At 57.0% G+C, this 25861-nt stretch overlaps 1 protein-coding gene across 1 annotated transcript; it reads left to right on the forward strand.

Moving 5' to 3' along the window:
- Positions 1 to 3481: 3481 nt before the first annotated feature.
- On the forward strand, positions 3482 to 25509 carry ITGB3 (integrin subunit beta 3). Its single transcript, XM_033006341.2, has 15 exons — positions 3482 to 3799; positions 8972 to 9057; positions 13408 to 13600; positions 15630 to 15882; positions 16382 to 16544; positions 17161 to 17322; positions 17481 to 17576; positions 17788 to 17877; positions 18268 to 18402; positions 18802 to 19231; positions 21490 to 21712; positions 21945 to 22045; positions 22173 to 22292; positions 23215 to 23381; positions 24115 to 25509. Exons 1-15 carry the CDS (start codon positions 3742 to 3744, stop codon positions 24181 to 24183), a joined length of 2346 nt encoding a protein of 781 aa, XP_032862232.1. The 5' UTR covers positions 3482 to 3741; the 3' UTR covers positions 24184 to 25509.
- The last annotated feature ends 352 nt before the right edge of the window (positions 25510 to 25861 follow it).

Below are 25861 nucleotides of genomic sequence, written 5' to 3' on the forward strand. Positions count from 1 at the left end.
AAGTCTTCACTGTGTTCAAAGAAAAAAACAGCAACTCCACCCCCTTCCAGCCTCCCCCCCAGGACCGCCTTCCTCCCCCTCCACACTCACCCAGTCTGCCCACCCCTTCCCCACGCGTGTGCACCCCCTCTCTGCCCTGTGATGGGTGCCCGCACCCACACCCCCCCCCCGTGCCACCCCCAGGTGGGGGCTGACCCCTGTGGCCCTGCGGAGCGGCACCTAACTCATCCTCCCTGCCAGCCCCCCCACCCACTCCTGAAAGCACCCAGCGTGGTCGGTGGTCGTCCTGGGCCGCTGGCAGGTCCCTATCCCCCCCCCCCCACTGGCTCCCGTCAGCCTCAGGTCAGTGCTGCTCTCGCCGATCCCCGGTTGCTGCTCTGTGCCACCCACTCCTTAGAGCAGCGCTGGCCCAGTCCACCCCCAGCTCTGCTCAGTGATGCCTGTCCTGTGCCTCCAGATGAGAGCTGGATCCATCCCCCTCTCTGCATCCTTGTCATTTCCTCCTCAGGCACCTTTGTCTCCTTCTTCTCCCCCTCCTGCTCCTTTAGTCCCTTCGAAGGGGAGCTCTGCAATGCTGCACCCTGCTCTCTGGCTGGTACCCCTTCCCTGCCCTGTCCCCCAGCTCTGGGTCACTGCAGCTGGGGCATCGCAGACCCTCTCACTCAGGCCCCTCAGCCCCACCGAGGCGATCCCAGGGGTATTTTCAGCGCCGCTCCCCTCTCTGTGTCTGTGTAAGCTCCCAAAGCGATGCCACGAGTCGGGGTGTCTCACCGTGCCAGGGCTGTGCCCATGGAACTCCCATGTCCCAGCTCCCCGGATTGGTATTTGCCTGGAAACGTGTCTGGATGGCACAGAACAGCAGATCACCCCCAAGCCACGATGTGAGGACCTTGTCCCGATTTAGCTGTGCACATCTTGGCTCGCTTTCTTTGCCCAGCCCCCAAAGGGGATTTTTAATAAAACTAAAATGAGAATTGGTAAATCGCAGCTCAAGGCAGGAGCATGAGGGTCGCTGGCTGAGGATGGAGGGTGGCTTGGTAGACAGACTGTCAACTGATTTTCCTTTTAAGCGGTTGGGACCTGTGCCCCTGTTCTGCTGCTGTGACTTCAGGGGCTCAAAACCTGTTTGGTTTGTGTTTTACTCGTTGCTTTTTCCTTTTTGTTTTGCATGTGGGGTTTCTCTCCCCAAAGGGCTGCCCAGTCTGCGAGGGCCGTTTGCAGGAGAGCTTCCTCAGCTTGCGGGAGGAAGGTGGAAAGCCCAGACCAAACAAGAGTGTCTGCTCGTGTTTGACCTGAGAGCCAGGGAAAATCCCCACTGGAAACCAGAGCATCCCATGCCCCAGCCCGGACGGGAGCTCCTCTCTCCCACTCGCTCCCACACTGAAGAGTTTCTGCTCCCTCTGCTGGCTCCAGCTCCAGCCTCTCCTCTCCCCGCACGCCCGAGGAGGGATTTGGGCTGCTGCACCCGTCGCTCCTGGGTCACAGCCAGGGCTGTGGGGCCGCTCGGTTCTCAAACACTCCCCTGCCTGCTCCTTGCCTTCATCCCTCCAGGGACTTCAAAACCCAGAGCACCCCACTGCCTATTACGCCGTGCCTGGAAAACATCAGGGAGATGTTTTCACGACAAGCAGCACCTTCTTGCAAGTTGGCAGTGAAATTCTAGTCCAGACATGCCGAATTAAGTTAATGCCTCCTCAGGCAGGACAGGAGCCCAGACAGGTGCAGGCAGGTCAAATACTTCATTTTGTGACTTTTTCCTTCTTCTTCAGAGTTTTTGCACCATGCTAGAAGTAAAGGCTGGAGTACTGCAGCTCATGCTGGGCAGGGAGTTTCAGGCCACGCAGGGCTGTGTGTGCCTTTGGAGCCAGCAGCACTTGCTCATTTGGGCGACCAGCTGCTGGGCAGGATGAGTCCCGCAGTGAAGACAGCCTGCAAGATCGACGGCAGGTCAGATCTGTGGGGCAGGCAGAGCCTAGCAGAGCTCCCACATTTCTCTCGAAAAACAGACAAATTCATCGTCCCTTCCATGAGGCACGCAGCCATGCTTGCAAGGCGATACAGTGCAGTGCATGGGTACAGGCTGCCGTGGGGCCAGAAAGCCCTGCATGGTGGGGAAAGGCCACATCAGGAGCATTTCCAGGCAGGACATGTGCAGGAAAAGCAGGAATTTGGATGCCCTAAAACTGGCTAACGGGGTCTGCAGGGCAAGATGACTCCTGAGCAGGGCAAGACCGAGTGCCCCCCCAGAAAGCAGGTTTTGGGGTTTGTATTGATGTTCCAGCCAAGGTGCAGCCCTTTTTTACACTGCAGGAGGGTCAATGGGCTTCACCTAGTTCCCTTTACCAAATCCTCATTAACAGGTCTTGGGAAGGGAGTTGGATCCCAGGTGGAAAAGGATCTCCCACCGAGCAGAGCCCACGCAGCCGCGGGAGGGCAGCAGCACCTGCCGGGATGCTGGGGCCGAGTGGGGAAGCAGAGAGGCACCACAGCTTCTTCTTTTAAAGCGAAAAAAAAGTCCCCAGTTCCATCTCACCCTCGCAAACACCGTCACCTCTCGTTGAGAGCCGCACGGCTCTGGGGCAGGTGCGTTATCCCCATCTCTCCCGGTGGAGCTGTGGTTCTGGTACAGCACCTTGCACAGCACCCCGCAGCACCCAGCACCACCAACCTGTGGCTGCAGTTCTCAGCACCCACACGAGGTTGTTTTCTGCTGCCAGGTGTTTTCTGTGTGTTGGATCATCTTGACCCAGGGTTGTGTCATTACTGTCCCCAACCCCTGTCACCTTCTTGCCGAGCACATCCCAGGGCTCCCAGGAAACAGCCCTTCTCTCCCTTTTGCCCCTCAGCCTGTATTTTGAGTGCCTCAGTTTCCCCATCTCTGAGTAGGACCTTGGTATTGGAGGGGAACAAGAGGTTTATAAAACCCCATCAGGAGGCACCCACAAGCAGCTCCAGCATTTCAGCAGGGACAATTCTGGTGCAGATCTGACTCCTTGTTCTTGCTCAGTACAGGAACAATTTCTGAGGACACAGAGGGGAAAAAAGACATAGAAGTGAGAAGAAATTAAGTCCAAATTATCTGACCCAAAGCTGAACTTCCCTCCCTTTGCAACATCCAGGTTTATACCCAAATCCTTGGTTTCACCAAGTCCGGTTCTTGACTGGGTCTCACTCAGCTCCCAGCCCAGTTTCAGCAGAGATAATCTATTTGTACCAGTGCTCTGGGGAGGGGACCTGAGAACCCACACTTTCATATCAGTGTGGATTTTCTCTATTGCCCCTTAAATCCTTAAAATCAGAGGCAGCACAGGCTGGGTTTAAAACCCAGGCTGCCTTTCATGCAAGAGTTAATAAAAGGAGGGAGTGAGCAAGATTTTGCAAGGAATTAAACCCAGGCAAAAGAGCCTATGGGAAAGAGCCTGTTACCAGCCCCAGGGCTGTAGGTCACCAGTGCCGTGTACTTGCTGCCAGGGTTTATTAGGTCCTTGTCTGAGCTGAGAGAGCGGAAAAGGCATGAGGAGCTGCAGGCGGAGCGGGCGGGGGCACTCCCTGACTCAAAACTGAGTGGCGAGCCAGCGCAGTTTCCTCCGGCTGGCCCCGCTTGCCATGTGTGTCATACACCCAGACTCATGATTCATCTCCTGGACTGCTCAAAACCTCTGGCCACCCCAGAGCTGCTCTCCATCGCTCACGGCAGGGCTGGTCCAAGCAGCCCCCCACACTCGGGGCTCGGAGGAGAAGATGGGAAAACTCTACGTGGCTATCGGGATCCTCACGCTCTGCGCTGCTGGCGGCTGGGGTAGGTTTACAACCCGTAGCGCTGTCGCTTGCTTAAAGCCAGGTCATTTAGTGATTATGATGCCTGTTATTTCCCTAAATCCCAGGACTTTCTGCATTCCCAAGGTCTGTGATTTCCCGGGAAAATCACTCGGAGGAGGAGCTGGCAGCCTGAGACCTCAGCGCAGTTCCCAATTACAAAGCCGGTCGGGTTTTGGCTGGGTCGGGGCCAGGAGGGTTTCTCAGAGGTGTCACAGGATCAGGACATGGTTTGGTGCATTATTCTTGCACTGGGTGCGGCAAATTTATATTCTCTACCTACACTGTTTGGCTCCAGATACTGGTTTGTAATGGAAACACAGGGGTGTGACTTGGGCTCCATCCTCCATAAACAGAAAATACACTGGGGAGTTTGCAGGGCAGGTAGTCACTGTCTCCATCTCATTTTAAGGGCACGGGTTGTATTTATGTCAGCATTGCTGCCCTGTGTTATTTTTTTCTCATGCTATTTTGGTGCTTTTCTTTAAAAATTCTGATTTCTGTCATCAGGTGATTTCAGGACAAATGTAGTTTGTATTTTAAAAAAAAATTTCCAATGTCTGAAGCATGGAGGGGAAGCACAGAAAAGTGTTACCTCCTCCCCAGGTGTGTTTCTGGGGCTCTAAGCAAATCTTGCAACTGAAAAATGGTGCAGTGTTTCCAGCTCCTGATTTATAAATCGGTCCCATTGTTTTCAAGGCCCCACTCAAGGAGGTTTGGGGCAACATTGTTCTGTCTAAAGAATTCCAGACTTTGTTGAATTCCCAGGAACAGCCTGAGGCTCTGATCTGGTGCCAGAGCGAGCTGTCATCAGTACAGGACATAGGATACCCCCTGGAAGAGTTTGGGTTTATAGAGCTGCAGTTTGGGGCTGTGCAGGTATTTCTCTGGTCCTGTGAGTCGGTGCCTGTAATCCGCTGAGCTCAGTTTGGGGCATCCCCTCTCCGGGATGGTGCTGGCAGACAGGGAGAGGTTCAGAGAAAAGACACAGGCCCAGGATGGCGTGGGCAGGAGATCAGCCAGAAAAGCCCAAATCCCTCTCACTGCGTCAAGCAGAAAGGCCAGAGAGGATGTAAGTATGGTTTGTATCTTTATCAAGTTTTCTGTGCGCACATTCTTGCTCAAATTGGCAGAGGGGGGGAAAAACAAAGCGTGTGGCCGGCTCATGCAGTACGTAGAGGAGGTTACTTGGAGTGCAGACTGGGGACTGAGTAATTTTCTCCAGCCAGGGAAGGCTGATGCTCAACCACAGGCGTCTGGGGTGTTTCAAGTGCATCATTGCACCTCGCTCAGGGCCACAGTGCTGCCCAGCCCCAGGCAAGCAGTTCCCATGCTGCCCAGTTTATCTCCCCGTAGTTCATGTGCTAGGATTTCTTCTTTTTTTAAAGCCTGAGCGTTTAGGATCAGACCATTGCATGAGACCAGCTGCTTTCATAGTAAAAAAATGCAGCTTTTGTACTTTGGTTTATTGGTTTTTATGCCTGGAAAAACAAGCCCCAAAAATGGGGGGAAAAAAAAAATAAAGAACTAAAAAATTGAATTTATTAGTTTAGGCTCTGCTGAGATCTTGTTAACCTGCTCACAGCCAGGAAGTGTCCTGAGCCTGGGAAGCACTGCTGGGTGCTCACAGGGCCAGAACCTGAAGGAGCTCAAGCTGCGGCATCGTCCGCTCTCCTCCGCCTTTGCTTTTGCTCCTACATCACCCCAAGGTCCCCCCTTCCCTCCTGGCTCCAGCAAAGCCCTCCTGACCCTGCACCCTCCACCCAGCCACGCAAGCAGTGCTGGAAATGCCAAACTAGAGACATTTCCCCGCAGTGAGGGGGGTGAGGCTGCCTCCAGGACGAGCGGCATGTTTGGATGGTGATAACCACGCTGTGTTAATCACCTCTGGCGCCCGGGGGATTGCGGCCCCTTCCCAGGGGGAAGGGATGGCCGTGCTCCATCCAGCCCCCGCTGAAGTGCAGCCAGGAGTGGCTCCATGCAGTGCTGGAGGTTGGGGAAGGGTCCTCCATCCCTGGGCATGTGGCTCAGTCATGAAGCGATGGAGACCATGGGGACCACAGGGCTGCGTTGGGCTGGGGCAGACACCCCCGGGCTGGGGCTTCGGGCAGCCCGAGGGGGTGGGTACCCACTGGTGGGGAGCCCCCTGGGCAAAGCCACCACTGCCAGCGATAGCATGGTGACACGATGTGACAGCAGATCCCGGAGCCTCAGGCGTGGCAGCATCCCTCCCGCAGGGACCCTCCGTGCTGCAGCCCCATCTAACCCTGCACTGCCCGGGCGGGACAGCCCAGCTTGGGGCTCCTGTTCCAAAATCAGCCAGAAAATCGGGTTTACATCTCCAGTGTGGAGGGGAGACACCAGACCGAGGCCCCCCTGGGCTGCGGGGTGGCAGCAGGAGGGGAGGAAAGGAAACCACGGGGGCTCAGGGGCTGTGCGTAGGCAGGAGCTCATTTGTACCAAGTGCTGGGAAGCAGATGAGCTCTTCAGCCCAAAGGGACAGTCCTGGGGCTCATTAGCTCAGGTTTCGTGGCACGAGGAGGAAAAGTGGAGGCAGCCAGGGGCTCAGCCATCAGGCACGAGCTCAGAAATCCTCTACATCATGTTTCAGTGCAGCCAGGTGTCGCTGAGACCAGGGTTAACACTGCATGGGGGAAACTGAGGCAGGGAGCAGCTGAGGGACTTGGCTCAAGTCATGGGGGAAACCTGTTTGAGGTAAGGTTTGGAGTAGTGCGTCTCACATACCAGATGCTGGTGTGAGCCCTGGGTCCCGTCCCATGGCTGGGAGTGTGGCTGGAGCACCCATGGGTGACAGGGGCCCTTGTCAGCTCTGCACTTCCCCAGGGCAGATCCGGGTGACTAAACCATCCTACAGCAAGCCAAAACCCACCCCTGAGGGAACAAACCCCACACTGGCATTAAATAGGAGTGTGGGCCAGCAGCATTGCTGGTGATACTGGGTGCTATAACCCTGCCCCAGCCAGGGCTGCAGCCACCGCGGCCGAGTCAGCAGCTGGACACGGCTGTGACAGGGAGGGATGTGAGAGCAGAATAAAGCAATGAAACTCCTGGCACGGGGCAGGCTACCTGGCACCTCACCCCCCCATCCTTGACTGGCGGGGGGGCCATGGTGCTGCTCCAGGTATCAAAGCATTGGGGCTCCCCAGGGACCTGCAGCTTCAGAAGCTGAGTTCCCATGTTCGGGCACGTGGCCCCGGGGTTGGCAGCTCTGCGAGTTTAACCCCGAGCACCTCGAGCCGCCAGGGCCGTCCCCGAGGGCTGTGGGGGTGATGCCTCCCCTGCCACCCCCCGGGGGGCTGAGCTGCTGCCAGCCACGCTGGAACCAGCTCCCGGCTACGCGGCACGGCGCAAATCCCCGGCACGTGCCCTGGCGCTGGGCTGCAGCCGCCGGCGCTTGGCCAGGCGGGAGCGATTTCACACGGACGCGGTGGGAGCAGGCGTGAGAAGCGGGAGCTGGCGCTGCCGGTGCCTCTGCTGCTTTCTGAGAGCCCTTTGCCTTCCCCAAGCCCCGGCTGCCCAGACCTGTCCACCCAAGGATGCAGTACTGCTGCTACTGCTAAGTGCAGAAAGCACTGGAGATCAACCTGTCGTTCCTTTGGGCAATGCTAAATTTAAAATCTTTCCCATCCTCACGTGCTGCAGCTGGGTATTTTGGTTTATGGAGAGAGCTCTGGGAGTGGATGCCACCCCAAAGCTGGTGCTGAGCCAGGCAGCTGGGATTTAGCCTGTAGTTTAGTCCCCCTGTGTGGGACCACACCAGCCCCGGTGCCCTGGGGCACGTCCCCAAGCAGCCACTGGCTTTAGGGACAGCCACAGCGTGTGATACCAGCCTCGTACAGACATGCACAGCTGCAACACGCTGCACACACAGCCACCATGCACACACACGCATGCACCCACACGCATGCACACATGTATGCACCCACGCATGCACCCACGCATGCACACTCACACTCCCAGGCTGTGTGCATCAGCGCACAGTGCCTGTCGCTCTAGTTCAGCCCAAAGACCTGATGATATCTTTTCACCATTTCCTCTTTCTGCTTTGTGTTGCAATTCCTGTGGCTGTGGAAAAAGCTGCTTTTTCTGCCTGCAGCTGCCGGCGAGAGCCCTGGGGAGGGACAAGGGGACATGGGGCAGAGGGGAGACCCCAGCGCCCGCTGCTGCACGCCGGCATCGCCCAAGCTCCCCAGGCTGCAGCGTTCCCCCAGCCAAGCAGGCACACAGCTGCAGTCTGCTCTGTCTGGGGAATCCTAAAATGTTGCAGAGATGCTCATGCCTCGGGAGGGAGGAAGAGCCAAGGGTGAAGCCACCGCAGCTGTGCCCCCAGCCACTTGCCGCATCGGCCGTTGGCTGTGGGGACCACAGAGGTGCACAGTTCTGCCTCTGACAGAGGAGCTCCTCCAGCACTGCGGTCCCTGTGGACATTTTGAGGCCCTTTAATCCCCCACAGGGACCCGCTGGCTTCTGACCTTCACAACTGGTGCCAGCATGTGTCTTCCAAAGCCCCCACTGCCCCTTCCACTGACAGAGCCCAACCTTTACCCAGGGCATCAACACAAATCGCCACAAGCACGTTTCTGGACTCGTGCCTTTTCCCTCCCCTCCTTTCCCTGGGTTTGAACCTGAGCCAAGACCAGCCTCTGAGTTTAGTGTCTGCACAAGAAGGCACCGACCACCCTGGGTTGGGGGCGGTGGGAAGAGGCAGCAGGTCCCTGGTTGCTGGCAGGGCTGTGGGGACCACACTGCACCCCTGGGAATTCACCCCTTCCCCCTCCCTGCTGCCCCAAAATGCCTGAAGGGAGGCACAAGGGGAGATGTTCCCCCCCCCCCCAACGATGGGGGCTTCACTCCAACACACGTCTCAGGGATGGGGGATCACAAGGAGCTGGCAGGTGGGAAATGATGCTCAGCCCTGGGTAGGATGAAGCCCAGCTGGTACCGGGCTGAGGAGGTGGTTATAAAAGGGGCAGGGAAGCAGCACCTGGGGTTTGGGACTGGGAAAGGGGTTAGAGCAGAGCCCTGGTGGGATGGGGGTTGTGTCTGCTCCTGAAGCTGCTGGCTGAGCACTGAGGCTTCAGCACACGTGTAGGTTTGGGGCTCTGTGGGTTGTAACAGCTGTTTGCTGTTTCAGGGGGTAACATCTGCACCACCCGTGGGGTGAACTCCTGCAAGCAGTGCCTGGCCGTGAGCCCCCTCTGCGCCTGGTGCTCCGCGGAGGTAAGAGCTGGGGGGAGGCTGAGCGGGGCTGGAGAGCGTTCCTGAGCGGGACGGGGGACACGTAGGAAGGGACGAGCCTCTGGGCTGGGTGCTGGACCCTGTGTTACAGCCGCAAGCTCAGTCTCCATCTGTTCCCACCGTGTCTAAACACATTCCTCGGCAGCATCTGGCCCTGACCACAGCTCGAGATGCACAACCCAGGGCTCGGGCTGCCCATACCCGCCTTGCTCTGAAAATCTGCTCCCGAGCTGGGTGCTTCAGTGGGAGCTACGTGGAGCTGGCTGGGAAATGCTGATGTTTCCACTGGAAATTCACTTTGTCTCTCAAAAAATGTACATTTGAAAACCTAGTTTACTTTTTGCTTGATTCTTGAAAACCCATTGTAAAGCTCTGGCTAAAGGAGCTTAATTGCTGGAAGGGCTGGAAGGGGAAGGCAGACTGGTGGGAGGAAGAGAAAATACTGATTAGAAGTTAGGGTTTGGGTTTAAAAGGCTTTTTTCATTGGAAAGAGGGAGAAGGAAGACAAGATGCCTGGCTTTGGTTGCTGAGCTAAAGAAGTTACAACAGCAGACCTGTGTCTCTAAAAATCCCCATTTGTGTGGGTGAGGGACTGAAAGATCTGCCACAATCCCCTCCAAAAATGCTGCCCTGGGGGTTGGTCCATCCCGGAGGTCAGAGGAGGGAGTTTCCCAAGGCAATGGGAGAGCAGCCGCCGGGCAGAGATAAGGGGAGGTGAGGCTGGGATGGCACGAGGAGAGGAAATCTTTAGGGCTTCGCTGCCAAGAGCGGTTCCTCCTCTGGCAAGGCCTTTCTTGCTTTCTGTTTCTCCATCTGTGAAAGCCCACTGCCTCCGGCTGTGCCCGTGGGCACTGGGAAAAGACCTGGGAAAAAGAGATCCAAGCTGGAAAACACTGTTGGGTTGCGCCTGCGTGGCCCGATGCTTTGGGGTCAGTGTGTATCTGGAGGGGATGCCTCCGCTGGCTGTGCCCATCAGGTACCACCAGGATTTCAGTGTGAATAAAGATGTTTGTGCCCCAGTTTACCTCCCTCAAGGAGCAGCTGAAATTTGCAGCATGATAAGGGGCCTCGCTCCCCTCTCCAGAGGGGGAATGACTGGCTGGGCTGGGCTCGCTCCTTCCCAGCCACCGGTCCTGGGCTGGGCTGGTGTCTTGACGCTGCAGCAGGGGCTATGATGGGGTTTTTTTTTTAACTCCAGATCAGCAAAGGTTTCCAAAAAAGGAAATATTTCCAGTGCTGCTGAGAGCTGTGCTCTTGGACAGACGTGACAAGCAGCGAGGGAGCCATCCCACTGCCAGCAACCAGCCCCCGGAGAGCCAGGCTGTACAAACTCTGCTCAGCAACTCTGCCTCCAACATCTGGACCACATTGTCTTAATTTAGCAAATGAGGGTTTTTTCTGTGGGTTTGTTTAATTTCCCTGGGGTGGGGGAGGTCTCTGATACTGTGCCCCTCCTTTTTTTTTAAAGGGACAGTGCCCTTATTTGTTTTTCTGCTCCCACTGCAGCCCTTTCCCACCTACGCTGCCTTCCTGAGGAGCCAGGAGTTATCAGTTACCCCTGCTCCATCCTGGCTTCGGACAGGAGAAGGATTTCATTGCAGTTTCTTGTGGTCACTGACCCCGCTGAGCACTGGTGCAGAGGAGAATCGAGTTTTATTTCTTTTTCAGAAACCCTGACCACTCTTACCAACACTTTTCCTTTTGGATCAGCCAACCCTTAACACCAAGACGTGACTCTAAAAACACTGTGGAAACTATCATGACAGATCTTCCAGGGTCTCACCCACCCAAAATGTCACCCACTCTGGTTCCCTTGGAGGAAAGGTGGAGGCAAGGCTGGACCAGGGTTTGGTTTTATAGAAGCTGCTGGAAGGTTTTAGCTTAATCTGTGGAGGCGTCTATGCTTTGGGCCCTCCCAGGAGCTCTCCTGCAGAGAAGCTGATGCTGTATGTGGTTGCCTGCGAGATGAAAACCGAGATGCCCTGGGGATGCGTGACTTCCCGCAGCCTCCCCACCCAGCAGCGAGGGAGCTGGGGGATGGAGCTGGCTCTGCCCTCCCTTACGGGGTTTGGAGGCAGCACTCAGGGGATAAAATCATCAGGTTTCCCCATCCTGGAGGGAGCCTGAGCAGATATGAAGCTGAAACCTCCTTCCCTGCAGCGGGACAGAGGTGCCCGAAGGGGAGGTGAAGCTGGGGAGCATCTCTGCTAAGGGCTGTGGGGTGGCTTGTGATAGAGGGGTGGGAACATGTTCATCCCCCCCCCCCCCCCCCCCCCCCCAGCATCTCTGCGATGGGGAGCTGACGCCGTCAGGGCTGTGCTGATGGGGAAGCGGGGTTTGCAGGGGGTGTGTGTCAGTGGATGAAGTCACTGTGCTGTGAAGTTTGCCACGAGCAAGCCTGGGCTGCCTCTGGGTCCCTTCTACCTGGGGTTGTGTCCAAGTTGCTGAGTCTGCAAGTCTACGGAGGCTGAGGGGAAAAATATAGACTGGGGCTGGGGGGTGCAAGGGCCTTGTAGCCAAATTGTGCCATCAATGGCACAGTAACTTTTTCCTTTGCCTTTTGCAGTAGTTTTGTTGCTTGGGAGGTTCTTGTGCATCCCCAGTCAATCACGATATTTGGGGCTCCAGGGAAAAGGGGAAGGATGCAGCCCTGGGGTTAAATAGCTTCTCCATGGGAACCTTGATGTAGGAATGAGACTGCTAATCCCATAAAGTGCCACGTGGCCTTTGATGTCCTGGGAGCTCCCTGGGATCTCCAAGTACCACCCAAGAGCCCAGCACCATGTTGAAAACCTGTCTGCCCAGCCTGCTTTTCAACTACATATCTTTCCAGTGATTTTTCCCCGCCTGGGACAGGAGTGGATGTGATGATTGATGGGATTTGGAGTACACCAGGCACCTCTTCCTGCAGCGGGGAGCCCCATGGGGCAAGCTTGCAGGGTGGGTGGGTGCAAGGGAGCTAATTTAGAGGGATGACTTGTCCTCTTCACTGACAGCATGCTGTCCAGGCGGCAAGGGTGGGAGCAGGACCCCGCAGGGGAGGAACACGCCTACTGATGTATTTTCTGGCTATGGCTTGGTCACTTTTTCCAGAGGGCTGTAGGCCAGCCAGGGCCTCCTGACACTGTTTGCATTTTTCTACTTGTTTGCTTAAAGCACACAAAAATTCATTCCTGGGTTCAGCCAGCCTGAACCTGGGGGAGCCAATATCCTGGTTGGGGAACCGCTGCAGTGTTGGGATCCAGCTTCCCAGGAGCAGGGAGGGAGCTGAACCAGCTGCGCTGGAACCTGTGTCACCCCGTTTGCCACAGGGAAAGGCTCTGAAGATCATCTGCTGCAAGACTCTGAATGTAGAAAGATTTGGGCTGTGGGAGGGAGATGGAGAAATCCCCCGGAGGGGAGGGTGGCTTCTGCTTGGCCAGGAACTTGCGGCAGCAGATCCTGGCAGTGTTGGGCTGGGAGAGAAATTCTTCCCATATTTGTCTTCATGAGAAACTGGCGCAACGGGAGCCCTTCTGAACGTGCTGTTAAGGGCGAGGAGCCTGGAGCTTTCTAGGAAAGGAGGGACAGGGCTGGAGCCCCACAGTGACTCCACATTTTGTGCTTCCTGCACCTGACGGGCACTTGACAACTTCCCCTGCAGCCCCGTTGCGTTTTTGCTCTTTCATTCCTTTTTTGGTTCTCCTTTCCCCTGGCTGGCTCCATCCGGCAGGAAGCTGGAGAGCTGGAGATAAGCCTGAACCACTCCCGGACAGGAACCCAGCACCGCTTCATGCGATGGGCTCACCCACAGCAGGCCTGCTCCTTGCTTGCGGCAAGATTTCTAAGGGCACGCGTTGAGAAATGGGGGGAAAGGTGGCTCGTCTTTTGCCAAAGTTTAGAAAAATAATTTTTAAAGTTCCAGACTCTGCCCATCACCCCCAGCCTGCCATGTTCACATCCTGCCTCACCCTCCTCTAGCCATCCCACGCAGACAGGCTTTCCTTTTAGCTTTGCCAAAAACCAAACCTGAGGCTCCAGCTGCTAGGGGTCAGGAGGGGGTTTGGCAGAGATGTGTTATCCATCACTCCTTGGCGGGGAGCTCCACTGCAGAGCACAACAGACCAAAACCTGCTCTGAACCCCAGCAGGACTTGCTGATCCTGGATCTCCTCTCTTTGCCACCTCCCTTGAGCAGAGACTCTGTGCCCCAAAAAGCCTCTTATCCTGGTCTTGCGTTAGGTGTGATAAAGCAGCTGTTCTCTGGGAAAAAGGGGGCCCTCTCTCCTCCTCCCAGCATAACCCCGGGGGTTCTCAGGGTGAGCTGGCTCCTGATCATGTCCCTCTCCTTCAGGTCATGGCACCATCGTCCCCTCGCTGTGACCTGCACGCCAACCTCCTACAAAACGGCTGTGGGCACGACTACATCGAGTTCCCCACCAGCAGCGTAACCATCCTGGAGAACCGACCCCTCAGTGACAAGGGCTCAGGGAGCTCCACCACCACCCAGATGAGCCCCCAGAAAATACTGCTGAACCTGCGGCCGGGTAAGAGCCCCCAGGCTGCTGTGGGAAGGGGGGGTGAAGTGGAAATAACCCAACGGGCTCGAGCGATGAGTGAGCCGTCGCCCTGTCCCACGGGCCAAAACTGTCTCGTGTCCATCGGGGACGAGGCCAGGCTGGGGGTTACACCGAACCCTCCGGGAACATCCCTGATGGGCAGCCAGGCTCTCTGCAAGCTGATTTCTGCTGTTGAGTCTCTTGGCTCAGTCCTGCGGTATCCCAAGGGGCAGGATGGGATGCAATTTCCAACAACACGTGATCTTATTTTATAAAGCCACTCAGGCCTTAGCCACTGCTGCTGCTCTTTGGATGCTTTGGTGGAAGTCAGCTCGTTAGACACGAGCAGCTGGCAGGGTTGGACTGCCAACAGGTCCATGTAATTTCCCATGCTGGTTTCAGCCAGGCATGCTGGAGCCAATTAACTGTTGTGGTCGTTTGCCAGCACTGAGGAGTTTCAAGTGCTGCCAGGCAGGAGGCAAAACTAATAGGCGTCACTCGCCCAAGGTCACAAAACTGGTTTGGGGAACGTGGAGCGGTGCCATCACTGTGCTCTGCCCCCCACATAGCCCACCTCTGGCCACCTGCTCGTGGATGACTCTTCCAGTCTCAGCAGGAACAATTTTGGTCCCTTGTAAGCCCAGGGGTGAGATATCGGTGGCTGGTAGCATGTGGCATGCTGTGCACATCCCTGCGCCTGGCCAAGAGGAGTCCTGACCCATCTGAATGACAGCAGTCCGAAGTGTCCCCACGCAATGGGGACATGTAACTTGCTAAGTGGCCCTATCTCTGTTTAGGTCTAAAGGTATTTGGCAGGAGGCAGGTAGGTGTGCTGCTCTGCAGAGGAACAGAGGCAGTGTGCAGTGCCGTAAATCCCTGTTCCTTGGAAGCAGTAGAAGAAAATCCCAGCTTGATATCATCTCTGCCCAGCTGAGAAGGCTTGGCACGAGTCATCTGCCTCGACCCATGAATCAAGACCATATGCTGAAGGATAGAAGTAGGACAGGTCACAGCCCATGTCCCACGAGCTCAGAGACCTCGTGATTTTAGCTCAACAAAGAGAAACAGATGCTTTTTGAGCACAAAGTTGAGACCCCTGACTACGTGGTGGTGCTGCAGCGATGCAGCTGGAGAGGGGATGGAGCAATTTGTGCTCTCGCAGATATTGAAACTTTCTCCATCCTGCAAGTCATAATGTGACATGAAGATTTAGAAGAAAATACGAAAACAATAATAATTGAAGTTTAATTAACGCTTTTCTCCTCAACATTTGAGGTATTCTGAGAAGGCTGTAGCTGTACCCCAGCTTACATTTCAAAGAAGCCGTTTCAAAAAACAGCAAGAAAGAACCTTTGTCTCTCTTAAAAGGCAGAAGGAAAAGGTCAATCTGAAGTGTTTTCAGCATTTTTTTTTTTTTTAAGTGCAAAAGTCACCGAAACTGGCCTGTTCCCCAGAAGGTTCTGTCTAAGGAGGTTTTTGTTTCAATGGAAAATATTTCACCAAAAATTTCCCAGAACGGGCTGGGAGGAGCCAAGAGGAGAGGGAAAGAACCAGGATGGGGGAGGCCCTGGGAGATGCTTGGAGTCCTTGGGAGCTCAGAGAAGTCTGAAGCAGCCATGCAGCCCCCCTGGTAATCCCTGTGAGACCTGCTGGGTGTTTCCCTCACTCCATCCAGCATCTGTGGGTCACACTGTTCATGCAGGAGACCTTGGGGGATCAGCTCTGAGCAGGACAATCTGCTCACGTCCTGGTAATGAGAGGGTTGGAGAACAGGGGCCATAAGGCAGATTTGCCATCTCCAAGGGGTGCGCAGCATAGCTCCCATGCAAGCAGCCTGCCCTAAGGGCTTTGCCCCTTTGTGTCTGTTTAACTGTGATGTTCTCCTCCCAGCAGCTTCAAACCATCTCCTTGGGTTCCTGCTGATCCCATAGGCTGACTTTCTCCCTAATCCTGTCATGAGCCCCCTCTGCTCCTCCCAGGAGAGCATCTCTCACTCTGCTGCCCTGTCCCATTACAGATGACTCCAAGATCTTTCGTGTCCAAGTGCGGCAAGTGGAAGACTACCCTGTGGACATCTACTACCTGATGGATCTGTCCAACTCCATGAAGGATGATCTGAGGAACATCCAGAACTTGGGCACGAAGCTGGCCAGTGAGATGCGCAAGCTCACCAGCAACCTACGCATCGGCTTTGGGGCCTTTGTGGACAAACCCATTTCCCCCTACATGTATATCTCTCCTCCGCAAGCCATCACGAACCCTTGCTATGAGTAAGTCCCAGGCTGAGGGAGTCCTATAAGGGCCAGAAGTTAATGGGACATCACTGGGACATGACTGAAAATCCATACCAATGGATTTCAGCAGGGAGTTGTGTGCCTGATTTTGGGCAGGGTTTAAACCTTCCTGCACTGCATGTTCTGCTGGCACAGGGAGGAAGAGCAAGTCTAAACTAAAAGTATCATTGTGACTTTTAAGAGAACAGTTTTACACCATTGTTTCAGGAGAGATGTTGAGGCTCAAAGAAAGTAACTCCTAAAAATCCCAGCAGGACAGGGGCTGGGACCTGAGCCCAGCATCTCTAGAACATAGGATTGATTTTTAAAAGGTTCTTCACCCGCCTCCAGCTGTGTCCTCAGGTTCTTGGGGTGGTTGGGTCCCTCCAACGCACCCTGGACAGGACCATGGGGTGTAGGATGGCTGCAGGGTGGGGATGGGAGCTGGAGGAGCCCTGCGAGCCTCATGCCCTGAGTGCTCTCCTCCCTCCCGCAGGATCGGGGAAATCTGCCTGCCCATGTTTGGTTACAAACACGTCCTGTCGCTCACGGACGAGGTGACGCGCTTCAACGAGGAGGTGCGGAAGCAGAGCGTCTCACGGAACCGCGACGCGCCCGAGGGCGGCTTCGATGCCATCATCCAGGCCACCGTGTGCGACGTAAGGGGCAAGAAAGTCTGGCTGGGGCTGGGAGAGGGTCATCAGGCTGGGCCTGGTGTGTTGGAAGAGACCACCCAACCCCACCAGGACAGGACTGTAAGCCCTGCGGAGCTGCTGTGGGGCTCAGATCTGTAGAGGGTGAATATTCGACTAGGACACTTCTAGACCAACAGCCAAGGCAAGGGAAGAGCAGGACCCTTACGTGGTCCTGGGAGGAGAGAGGAGCAGAGCAGGTGCCTGGGAACTGATGATGGTCCCATGTCAGCCCTTTGGTAACCAGCCCACGAAGGACATCATCTCCTGTGCCTGCACCTTGATTTTGCTAGAAATGGAAGCAGTTGCATCCCTCAGTCACTAGCTACCTTGATTAACACTCTAGCAAATTAAAACCTGCCTCTCACCTGTACAAGCAGCCCATGCCCACCTGCCAGGCTCCACACCCCCCACCGCAATTCCCTTGGCCAGCGGTTGCCCTCTGTTCCCTCTGCAGTGGCAGGTTGGTCCCTACAGCCAAGCCATGCCCCGGGGTAGCAGCAAAGGCAGTGGTGGGGTGCTGGCACGTAGGGCTGCCCTCGGCACATGCTGCCGCATGACTGGGAGCTGCCTTTCACTGCAGGAGAAAATTGGCTGGAGGAATGATGCTTCCCATCTACTCGTCTTCACCACGGATGCCAAGACCCACATCGCACTGGACGGCAGGCTGGCTGGCATCGTGCAGCCCAATGACGCCCAGTGCCACATTGACAAGGATAATTTCTACTCTGCCTCTACCACACTGGTAAACCCTGATCCACGCGTGGGGTTGGGGAGTCCAGAGCTTCTGTTGAGGGTCCCCGTGGGATGGGAAAGGTGGTCCAGGCCTGGTTGGAGAGCATGATGGGGACCGGGGTAGTTGAGGGTACATGTTCCTAGGGTATAGCTTCTCCTCTTCCTCAGGACTATCCCTCTCTGGGCTTGATGACTGAGAAACTCTCACAGAAGAACATCAACTTGATCTTTGCTGTGACAGATACAGTTGTCAGCCTCTACCAGGTAACAGCTGATGTGCAAAACCATCTTCATGGGGGGCTGGTGGGTCCTGAGGAGGACCCTTTGCAGCTGGCCATGGGTGGCTGGACATAGCTTGGTGCTGTCCTGTCCTACCAAAGCTCCTTGGGAAGCCCCTGTGTGCTGGGACAGGGTTTGGACCAGCTGTGGCATACTCACCCATCACAAGCAAACCATGCTTATGATATTTCTCCAGAACTACAGTGAGCTGATCCCAGGCACAACCGTGGGCACCTTGTCCAGAGACTCCAGCAACGTTCTGCAGCTCATAGTGGACTCCTACGGGGTGAGTGTGTGGTGTGATGGCCCCAAAACAGCTCTCTCCCTCCCAAAATAGCCACTGCTTCACACTGCAAGCAGCCCACATGGATCTGGCAGCTCCCTCAGCCCCGAGCACCCTCCCTGGACCAGCTGTGAGCATCTGCCTCCACCCACGTGTACAGGGGCCCCAGGAAGGGAGATCACTGTGTTTGCTGCCTGCCCCTTCCCATCCTCAAAGGCATTTCCCTGTGGGGAACGACGTGGCCAAGGCCTGAGAGACTCGGAGCACTTGGCTCCTTTCCTGCGCGTGTAGGAGCATCATTGCGGCATCGCAGCTGCTCGGGGGGACCCCTCCCAGGACTGAGCCCTTCCCAGCCTGTGCTGCCTTCTTCATCTTTCCTCTCTCCTCCTCCAGAAAATCCGCTCCAAGGTGGAGCTGGAGGTGCGTGACCTCCCCGAAGAGCTGTCCTTGGCCTTCAATGCCACCTGCCTCAACGATGAGGTCATCCCCGGGCTCAAGTCTTGCATGGGGCTCAAGATCGGGGACACGGTGAGGATCCTGCTCATGGGCTTGGTTTCCCTCCCCCTCTACATCTCAGTGCTGCCAGCTCAATCTGCTTGCCCCACCACCTCCCGGGTGACACAGACCCTGTAATCTTTGCAGCAGAGAGAGGGCGCCAGCTGGGTGGGTGCAAGGAAGAACATGCTTTTTTCAGTCTGCTGGATGCAAACTCCAGCTCAGCCCAGGCTGCTGGCCACAGCACGTGGAATTTAGCCTGGTTACTGTGGCATGTAGATGTCCTGACCCAAACCGTGCTGGCCCAGCCTTGAAAAGCCCAAAGAGACCTGGTGGGTGCCACGTCTGGGCTCCTTAAGCTTGGGCATGGAGTGGGTCCCCCAATACCATGCTGGTGGTACTGACACCTGGACGCACCCCTCTGCCTTCCAGGTGAGCTTCAGCATCGAGGCCAAGGTACGGGGGTGCCCGCGGGAGCGGGAGAAATCCTTCACCATCAAACCCGTGGGCTTCAAGGACAGCCTGACGGTGGTGGTGAACTTCGACTGCGACTGCGCCTGCGAGAGCCATGCCGAGGCCAACAGCTCGTCCTGCAGCCGAGGCAACGGCACGCTGGAGTGCGGCGTGTGCCGCTGCAACCCCGGGCGCCTGGGCTCGCACTGCGAGTGCTCGGAGGAGGAGTACAACCCCTCGCAGCAGGACAACTGCAGCCCCCGGCCAGGCCAGCCCATCTGCAGCCAGCGCGGCGAGTGCATCTGCGGGCAGTGCGTGTGCCACAGCAGCGACTTCGGGAAGGTGACGGGCAAGTACTGCGAGTGCGACGACTTCTCCTGCGTCCGCTTCAAGGGCCAGATGTGCTCGGGTGAGTGCTGGGCTTGGAGGGGAGGCAGCTCGGGGTGTTCACGCTGCTCAAACTTGTGGACAAGGGAGACGCCAGCTTTCTGGGGGGCATTTTCCCCACCTCTGGCTTGCTCAGCCATGGCTCTCCCTGGACCAGCCCTGGGTCTGAAGCGATGCCAGGGGAATGACTCCCTTTGGGGCAGCTGGTATCACTTCCTGTGCCCAAGAGCTGTGTCAGGGTGATGGGTTAGGGGGTTAAAAAGCAGACCTTGGTGGCTGCTTAGACCCAGGAGTCCCCTCAGGAGGGCTGGTAGAAACCCGGGGAAGCAGCTCTGGAGTGTGCAGGGCAGGGAGCCTGCCCAAATCGCAGCCCCCTACACATCAGAGGTATTTCTCTGCAGGAGGAAAACCCAGGGTGGAGGGAGAGGGGTGGGGAGAGGCAATTTTTATCTTCCACCCAGTTCTTGAAGGCTCCTCCTTAGCAAAAGCATTGGGGAAGCAAATCCTCCCCCCTCACTGACCTTACAGCATCTCCCCTCCTGAATATTCATCTCTTCCATGGGCTACCAGAGTCCCCCACCCTAGCCCTGGCTGTTGCTGCTCCCAATACTGGGGAGAGAGGACCAAGTGCTTGGGTAGTCTTCCCACACCAGGGACTGGGGAAGGAGCCGCTCTCTGCAAAACACCCATCCCAACAGCCGTTTCATGTGTCCTGATGTGCCAGGGCCTCTTCCCTGTCAGGAACCCCCATCCAGGATTTCTCCCACCCACATCTCCAGTTAAGCACTGGAGGTCTGAGTGAATCCCAGCACTCTGCCCCATCTCCCGTTTTTTCAGGGGATGTGAGAGGGGTGGCATTGCCCAAGACTGGGGAATGAAGCTGTCACACCCTCCAGGAGCAGAGCACCCCAAAAGTGATTCAAGGGGGGAATGAAAGAGGGGTGTCCACCTCCCTCTCCTATCCCCAGCCTACTTCCATGAGCCCAGGAGAGGTGGCTGCTAACACAGTGCCAAAAAGGCCTCTGCTTTCCAGCTGCAAGCCCCAAAATGCCCAGGAAAATGTCAGTAGCCAAACTTGATCCAGCTCTTCTGGAGCCCAGCCTGGAAGAGATGAAACCTGCTGGCCAGATGACGCTGGGTTCCTGCTCCCAACTGTCCCCAAATTGAGTTTTTCAGACCCTGCCTGCCCCTCCAGACCAACTTCATGGCTCACAGCTGCCTCTGTGCTGCTGGGAATGATCCTTTATCTTAACAACCTGCTGATAATGGAAGTGGAAACGCTGGGTTTTTCCACCACCCTCCAGTCAGTGCCCTCAGGGGACTGGACACCTTGACCCTGCTCCCACTGCCTGTTTGCTGCCGGATCCAGTGGGCAAAGGTTGATGAGGAAGCACTGCCCCGGAGCCTGGGCGAGCTGCTAATTAACCCAATCTGTCTGATCCTGTTGGCATCCATCCCTCCCATCGAGCCACTTCTCTCCAGCCTCCCCGTCTGTTTCCATGCATTGTCACCCAGCACGGCGCTATTTTCCCGTGACTCAGCCCTATAGTTCCTCATTAACAGGGTTACACATTTATTTCTCACGCTGGTGCCCCCGAGGCCATGGCAGGGATGGTGCCCGGCCGATCCCAGGCCGGCAGCAGCGTTCCCGACGTGCCCCAGAGCGCTCGGGGCCTGGGACGGGTCGGCGCGTGCCGGCTCCGTGGCATTTCCACCACTCACCGTGTCTTGTCTTTGAGCCAAAATCAAACCACAATCCAAATAGCTCCAGGCTTTGGCAGGATTTGAGCATGTCTGTCTGTCTGATTAAACCACTGGTGAGCGTGCAGAGCTTGCTGGGCTTTTCCCAGCAGTCAGATTCCCCGGCCTGTTCTAGGGCTGGGAAAGCAGTGGGATTCGGGGGGTTTGACCAGATGTCCTGACTCAATCTGAAATTAAAAGCCAAAGCTTGACTAGCTCAGAGACAGATCTGATTGAGCATCTCCAGCTGCTGCTGCCAACCTGTCAGAGCTGGGGCAGCTCAGCCTGAAATTTGGCAGTTTTTTCTTGTTTGGGTGGAATAAGAGGAGTGTTAGGGACACAGCAAAGGTTGAGGTTTGATATGAGCTGCTTTGCGTCCCACAAAAAGTGGAAAGGGATTATCCTGGGCGGCTGCTCTGCTGTGCCGTGCCCACAGGGGTGGAGCTGCTGCTCTGGGTACGTGGGCATCCCGTCTGGATGGCTGTTATCGTGACCTGTGGGGACATTTGAGGGTTCTGATGTTCTCCGGGTTGTCCCCAGGCCACGGGCAGTGCAGCTGCGGGGACTGTCTGTGCGACTCAGACTGGACCGGTGACTACTGCAACTGCACCACCCGCACCGACACGTGCATGTCCAGCAACGGGCTGGTGTGCAGCGGCCACGGCTCCTGCGTCTGCGGCAAGTGCGACTGCACCCAGCCCGGCTCCTACGGCGACACGTGCGAGAAGTGTCCCACGTGCCCTGACGCCTGCACCATCAAAAAGTGAGAGAGGGCGGAGAGCTGGGACAGGTCGTACCCCCTCGGGGAGCTGGCAGGGAGCTGGGATGGGTCACATCCCCTCAGGGAGCCGACAGCAGTGGTGGCAGGAGCTGTCGCCAGCTGCAGCCCGGTTGGGTTGGGATTGCAGCGACTTCCACTGCCTGAGACTGAAAGGTGTGACGGTCCCCTGGGGAGAGCATGGAGGAGCTCACAGGATCCCCCTCCTCTTCCTCAGGGATTGCGTGGAGTGCAAGAAGTTTGAGCGAGGCGTGCTGGTGGAGCAGCAGTCCTGCAGCCGCATGTGCCGTGATGAGATCGAGACAGTGCAGGAACTGGGTAAGAGAGGAGCCCCAAACCCTCGTCCCCTACGGCGTGGAAATGTGGGGGGCTGCATACGCCGTCTGCTTTCCCTTTGTGTGTGCATCCCCCCAGCACGGGGGCTCTGAGGCTCTCGCCCTGGCAGGTGACAGGGGCAAGGATGCTGTGAACTGCACCTACAAGGACGAGGACGACTGCGTGGTGCGGTTCCAGTACTACGAGGACTCCAGCGGCAAGTCCATCCTCTACGTTATCGAGGAGCCAGGTAAGACCTGGCTGCTGCAGCTGGGCTGGGTGGGGGCAGAGCGTGTCACGCTGGGTTTCTCTGCTAAATGGTGGGGCTTTTGTGTCCCTTTTGTAACTCCCACCACCACCAGGCTCGCAGGGCACTGTGGTCAGGGGCTGAGAGGGGTTAAAGAGCTGCTTTGTTCCCTGCTCCCTGGCACCAGAGCCGTGATTTCCTGCCTGTCTCACATTTCCCCACCGTGTTGCTCAGTTATTTCACCCCCCAACTGAGGCCAAGGATGGGGGCTCAACCTTCCCGCCACCCTGATCCTGTTCTTGACTCCATGGGTGTGTGATTTTTCTCGAGAAGCAGATAAGAGCTGGCTCCCGTTAGCCAGGCAGAAGCAATGCTACGGCTGCACCCCAGGGCTGGGATATGGCAGCCCCCTGCCACACAGAACAGCCAGCAACCTTGAGGTCTGATTTACAGCTGAGCTGGGGGCTGTGTGGCCACAGATCCTTCGAAAGCAGGGTCACAAAGGCAGCTGCCAGCTCCGTCTACAACCACGCACAGCCGGAGAGCAGGGGTAGCGCAGGGCATCAGCTGGGCTGCTGGTTTGGGGGTGAACTCCCACCAGCCCAAGGACTTGATCTCCGGTGTCATCCCCCACCACGGGTGGGACCTGTGATGCCCCGGCCTGGACTGCTCGAGGCTTGGGTGCAGACCCTCACCCTATAGACAGGAGCTCAAGGATCTCGGCACATGCACCCCATGGATGGGCTCCTCCTTTATAGAGCCTGCTGTGCTCAAGGGTTGAGGCTCCTGCTCCCTAACAAGGGAGGATGAAGCCCTCCTGAGACCAGAGGAGCTCCATGTGCCCGTGGCCAGGCAGCCCCAAAGCTGCTTTGAATTGCTCTGAGGGTGCTGAGCTCCCCCAACCCTGCCCTCCTCCCTCTGCCAGACTGCCCGAAGGGGCCAGACATCCTGGTGGTCCTGCTCTCGGTGACGGGCGCCATCCTGCTCATCGGCCTTGCTGGTCTGCTCATCTGGAAGCTCCTCATCACCATCCACGACCGCCGGGAGTTTGCCCGCTTCGAGGAGGAGAAGGCCAGGGCCAAGTGGGACACGGTGAGGGCCAGCGGGTTGGGCATGCTGGGCAGGAGCGTCTGAATCCCACAGCCCCTGGTTTGGGTGGATCCGGATCCCAGTGCTCCCAGCATGAGAGCCTGGTTGCTGTCTGTGGTCCCAGGGCACGGTCCTTAGGGACCAGCTTGCCCCATCCCTCTCTGAAGCATGTCACAGTGTCACAGGCAGGACTCAGGGTGACACTGCCAGCCTGGACAGCCCTTCCCGAGCCCGCTGCAGTGCCGGGGGCTGTGCACAGGCAATAGCAAATGTCCCATGTGATCTTCCCACCTCCAGCATATCCCAAGCACTTGTCACCAGCATGACCCTCTTACTCACTGCCCACACCAGTGTTTCCATCCCGTGAGCGAGGTGGAAGGTCCCTCCTGCCACGGGATGCTGGAAGGGCTGAGGCACCCGGAGCACAAGGTGGGGGGCTGAGACGGCACCGGTGCCTGTCCTCCACCTCCCCAGAGGGAAGGGATGGGGTGGGATGGGGTGGCTCTTTCAGGAGGCCTCTCTGCTCCTGAGCTTCTGCTGCCTTTCCTCTCCCCCACAGCAGCTTTTCCTGCTCTTCCCCATGAAACCTTATGGGGAGCTGTTAAACTGCACAGCCAAAACCATGAGTGAAGAGATGGATCCACCACTCAGTGCTGGAATGTTGCCTCAGTTTCCCCAGCTGCTGGTGCCAGGCACAAACTGATGATGCTCTTTTTGCTTCTTTTTCCTCTTCCAGGGCCACAACCCTTTATATAAAGAGGCTACATCTACCTTCACCAACATCACGTACCGTGGGAACATGTAAGGATGCCGCATCCAGCGCTGGCCATGGGATCAGCCGAGGATCTGTGGGATCTTCTGGAGTCTGGTTTACAGAAGAGCATGTGTGCGTCTGCGTGTGTGAGTGTGTCTGTGCGTAATTTAACAATCCCTCAACTGCCTCCGAAGCCCTGTTGTCCGTCACCCCACTGTAACTGCAGGGACGTGCTTTCCACGGCAAACTTCTCACTCTTACCTCGGCGGGCCGCTCGCGGGAGCCGGCGGCCCCTCCATACACTGAACACAGAGAAATGGGACTTTCTCTGCCTGGCGAGTCTGTGAACTGTTAGGTGCTCATCGGCTCCGAGTGGATTTTGGGAGCGGCTGCTCGAACCGAAGGCCGAGCTGTGCTCTCTTGCTTGGCCCGTGGCGGTGAAGCCGTCCTGTGCACTGGACAGAAGCGGTCCCCCCGGGTGCAGGGGCCATCTCCTCGGGGCACAGGGCAGCCACGCTCGCTGCCGGCAGGCAGGAGCCATCGCGTGGCTTTGTGGGTTGAGGACACCGCTCGAGCAACCCAGCAGCCTCCTGATTCTTGCAGCCACACGTTTCTGGTGCTGCTGTGGCCCAGGATGGCAAAAAGCAGAGCCCCAGCATTACCGTGCCCTTCCTCCACGTGCACTCTGTACCACTGGCCAACTCCTTCCACGTGCACTCAGTTTGTACCACTGGCCAACTCTATGTAGCATCAGCTGTGCTGGTCCCAGCTGCAGCCTGGCTCATCCCCTGGGGTGGTGCTGAGCTTCCCATGTCCCCTCCACTGTCCCCATTGCCACAAAGCACATGGAGTCATGATGCTCGTTATCCCTTGAGGCTGGCCACCTCTCCCTTTTCTGTGCTTTTTGGGCTGTGTAACTGCACCACGCTTTGTTTTCTGTGTCGCTCAGAGTTCCAGAAGAGCAGGGAGGGTTGAGGCCATGTCCTGCTGCCTGTTGTCCTGTGGGGAAAAACAAAGAAATGTCCCAGTAGCAGAGTTTGGCTGTAACGCTGCCTGGTCCCTGCCCCAGCCAGAGCACGGCGGCTCTATTCCCCTCAATTACACCAAAAAGCAAGAGAGACCTTGTGCCCAGCGTGGGGCTGGCCCCAAGGGCCCCAGCAGCATGTTGGCTGAGCTGGTGGTGGCCGTGTGTCCCCGGTCCCTGGCTGGCCTGTCCCCAGCAGCGTGGGAGCAGGGGCTGGCTGCGGGCAGCAGTCACTGACGCTGGGCTGGGACCTGCGGCTGAGCCCCGGAGCAGGGGGGTTGGATGGGCAGCAGCAGAGCGGCAGCGATTCACACCACGAAAAATAAAAATAAATAAAATTTTAAAACCTCAAACTACTACCAGTGTCAGTGCCCACGGCAGCAGTCTGTGCCCAGGCTCCCTGCGCCCTGGGCAGCCCCTCATAACTCGGGGGGCTGGGCTGAGCTGAGATGGGTTGAGGGATGGTAAGAAGGGCTGGGGACCCCCCCATGGGGCGCTCTGCTCTGTTACTGGTGCCCTCCTGGGGGTGGATAACACATCTGGGGGGACAGGGTGGGCCAGAGCCCTCTGCAGCCTGTGGTACTCCTGGCAGCCACCTCCCTTCATTGCAAGTGGGGTGAGCCCCAGCAGCGCCCCCCATCCTGCCCCACAGGTCCCTGAGAGCTCTCCAGTCTCTTGGAGAAGCCCCAGAGGAGGGGTGCTGGG

Source organism: Tyto alba, unplaced genomic scaffold (genome assembly GCF_018691265.1).
Source record: "Tyto alba isolate M040663 unplaced genomic scaffold, T.alba_DEE_v4.0 Super-Scaffold_12, whole genome shotgun sequence".
Lineage (NCBI taxonomy): Eukaryota > Metazoa > Chordata > Aves > Strigiformes > Tytonidae > Tyto > Tyto alba.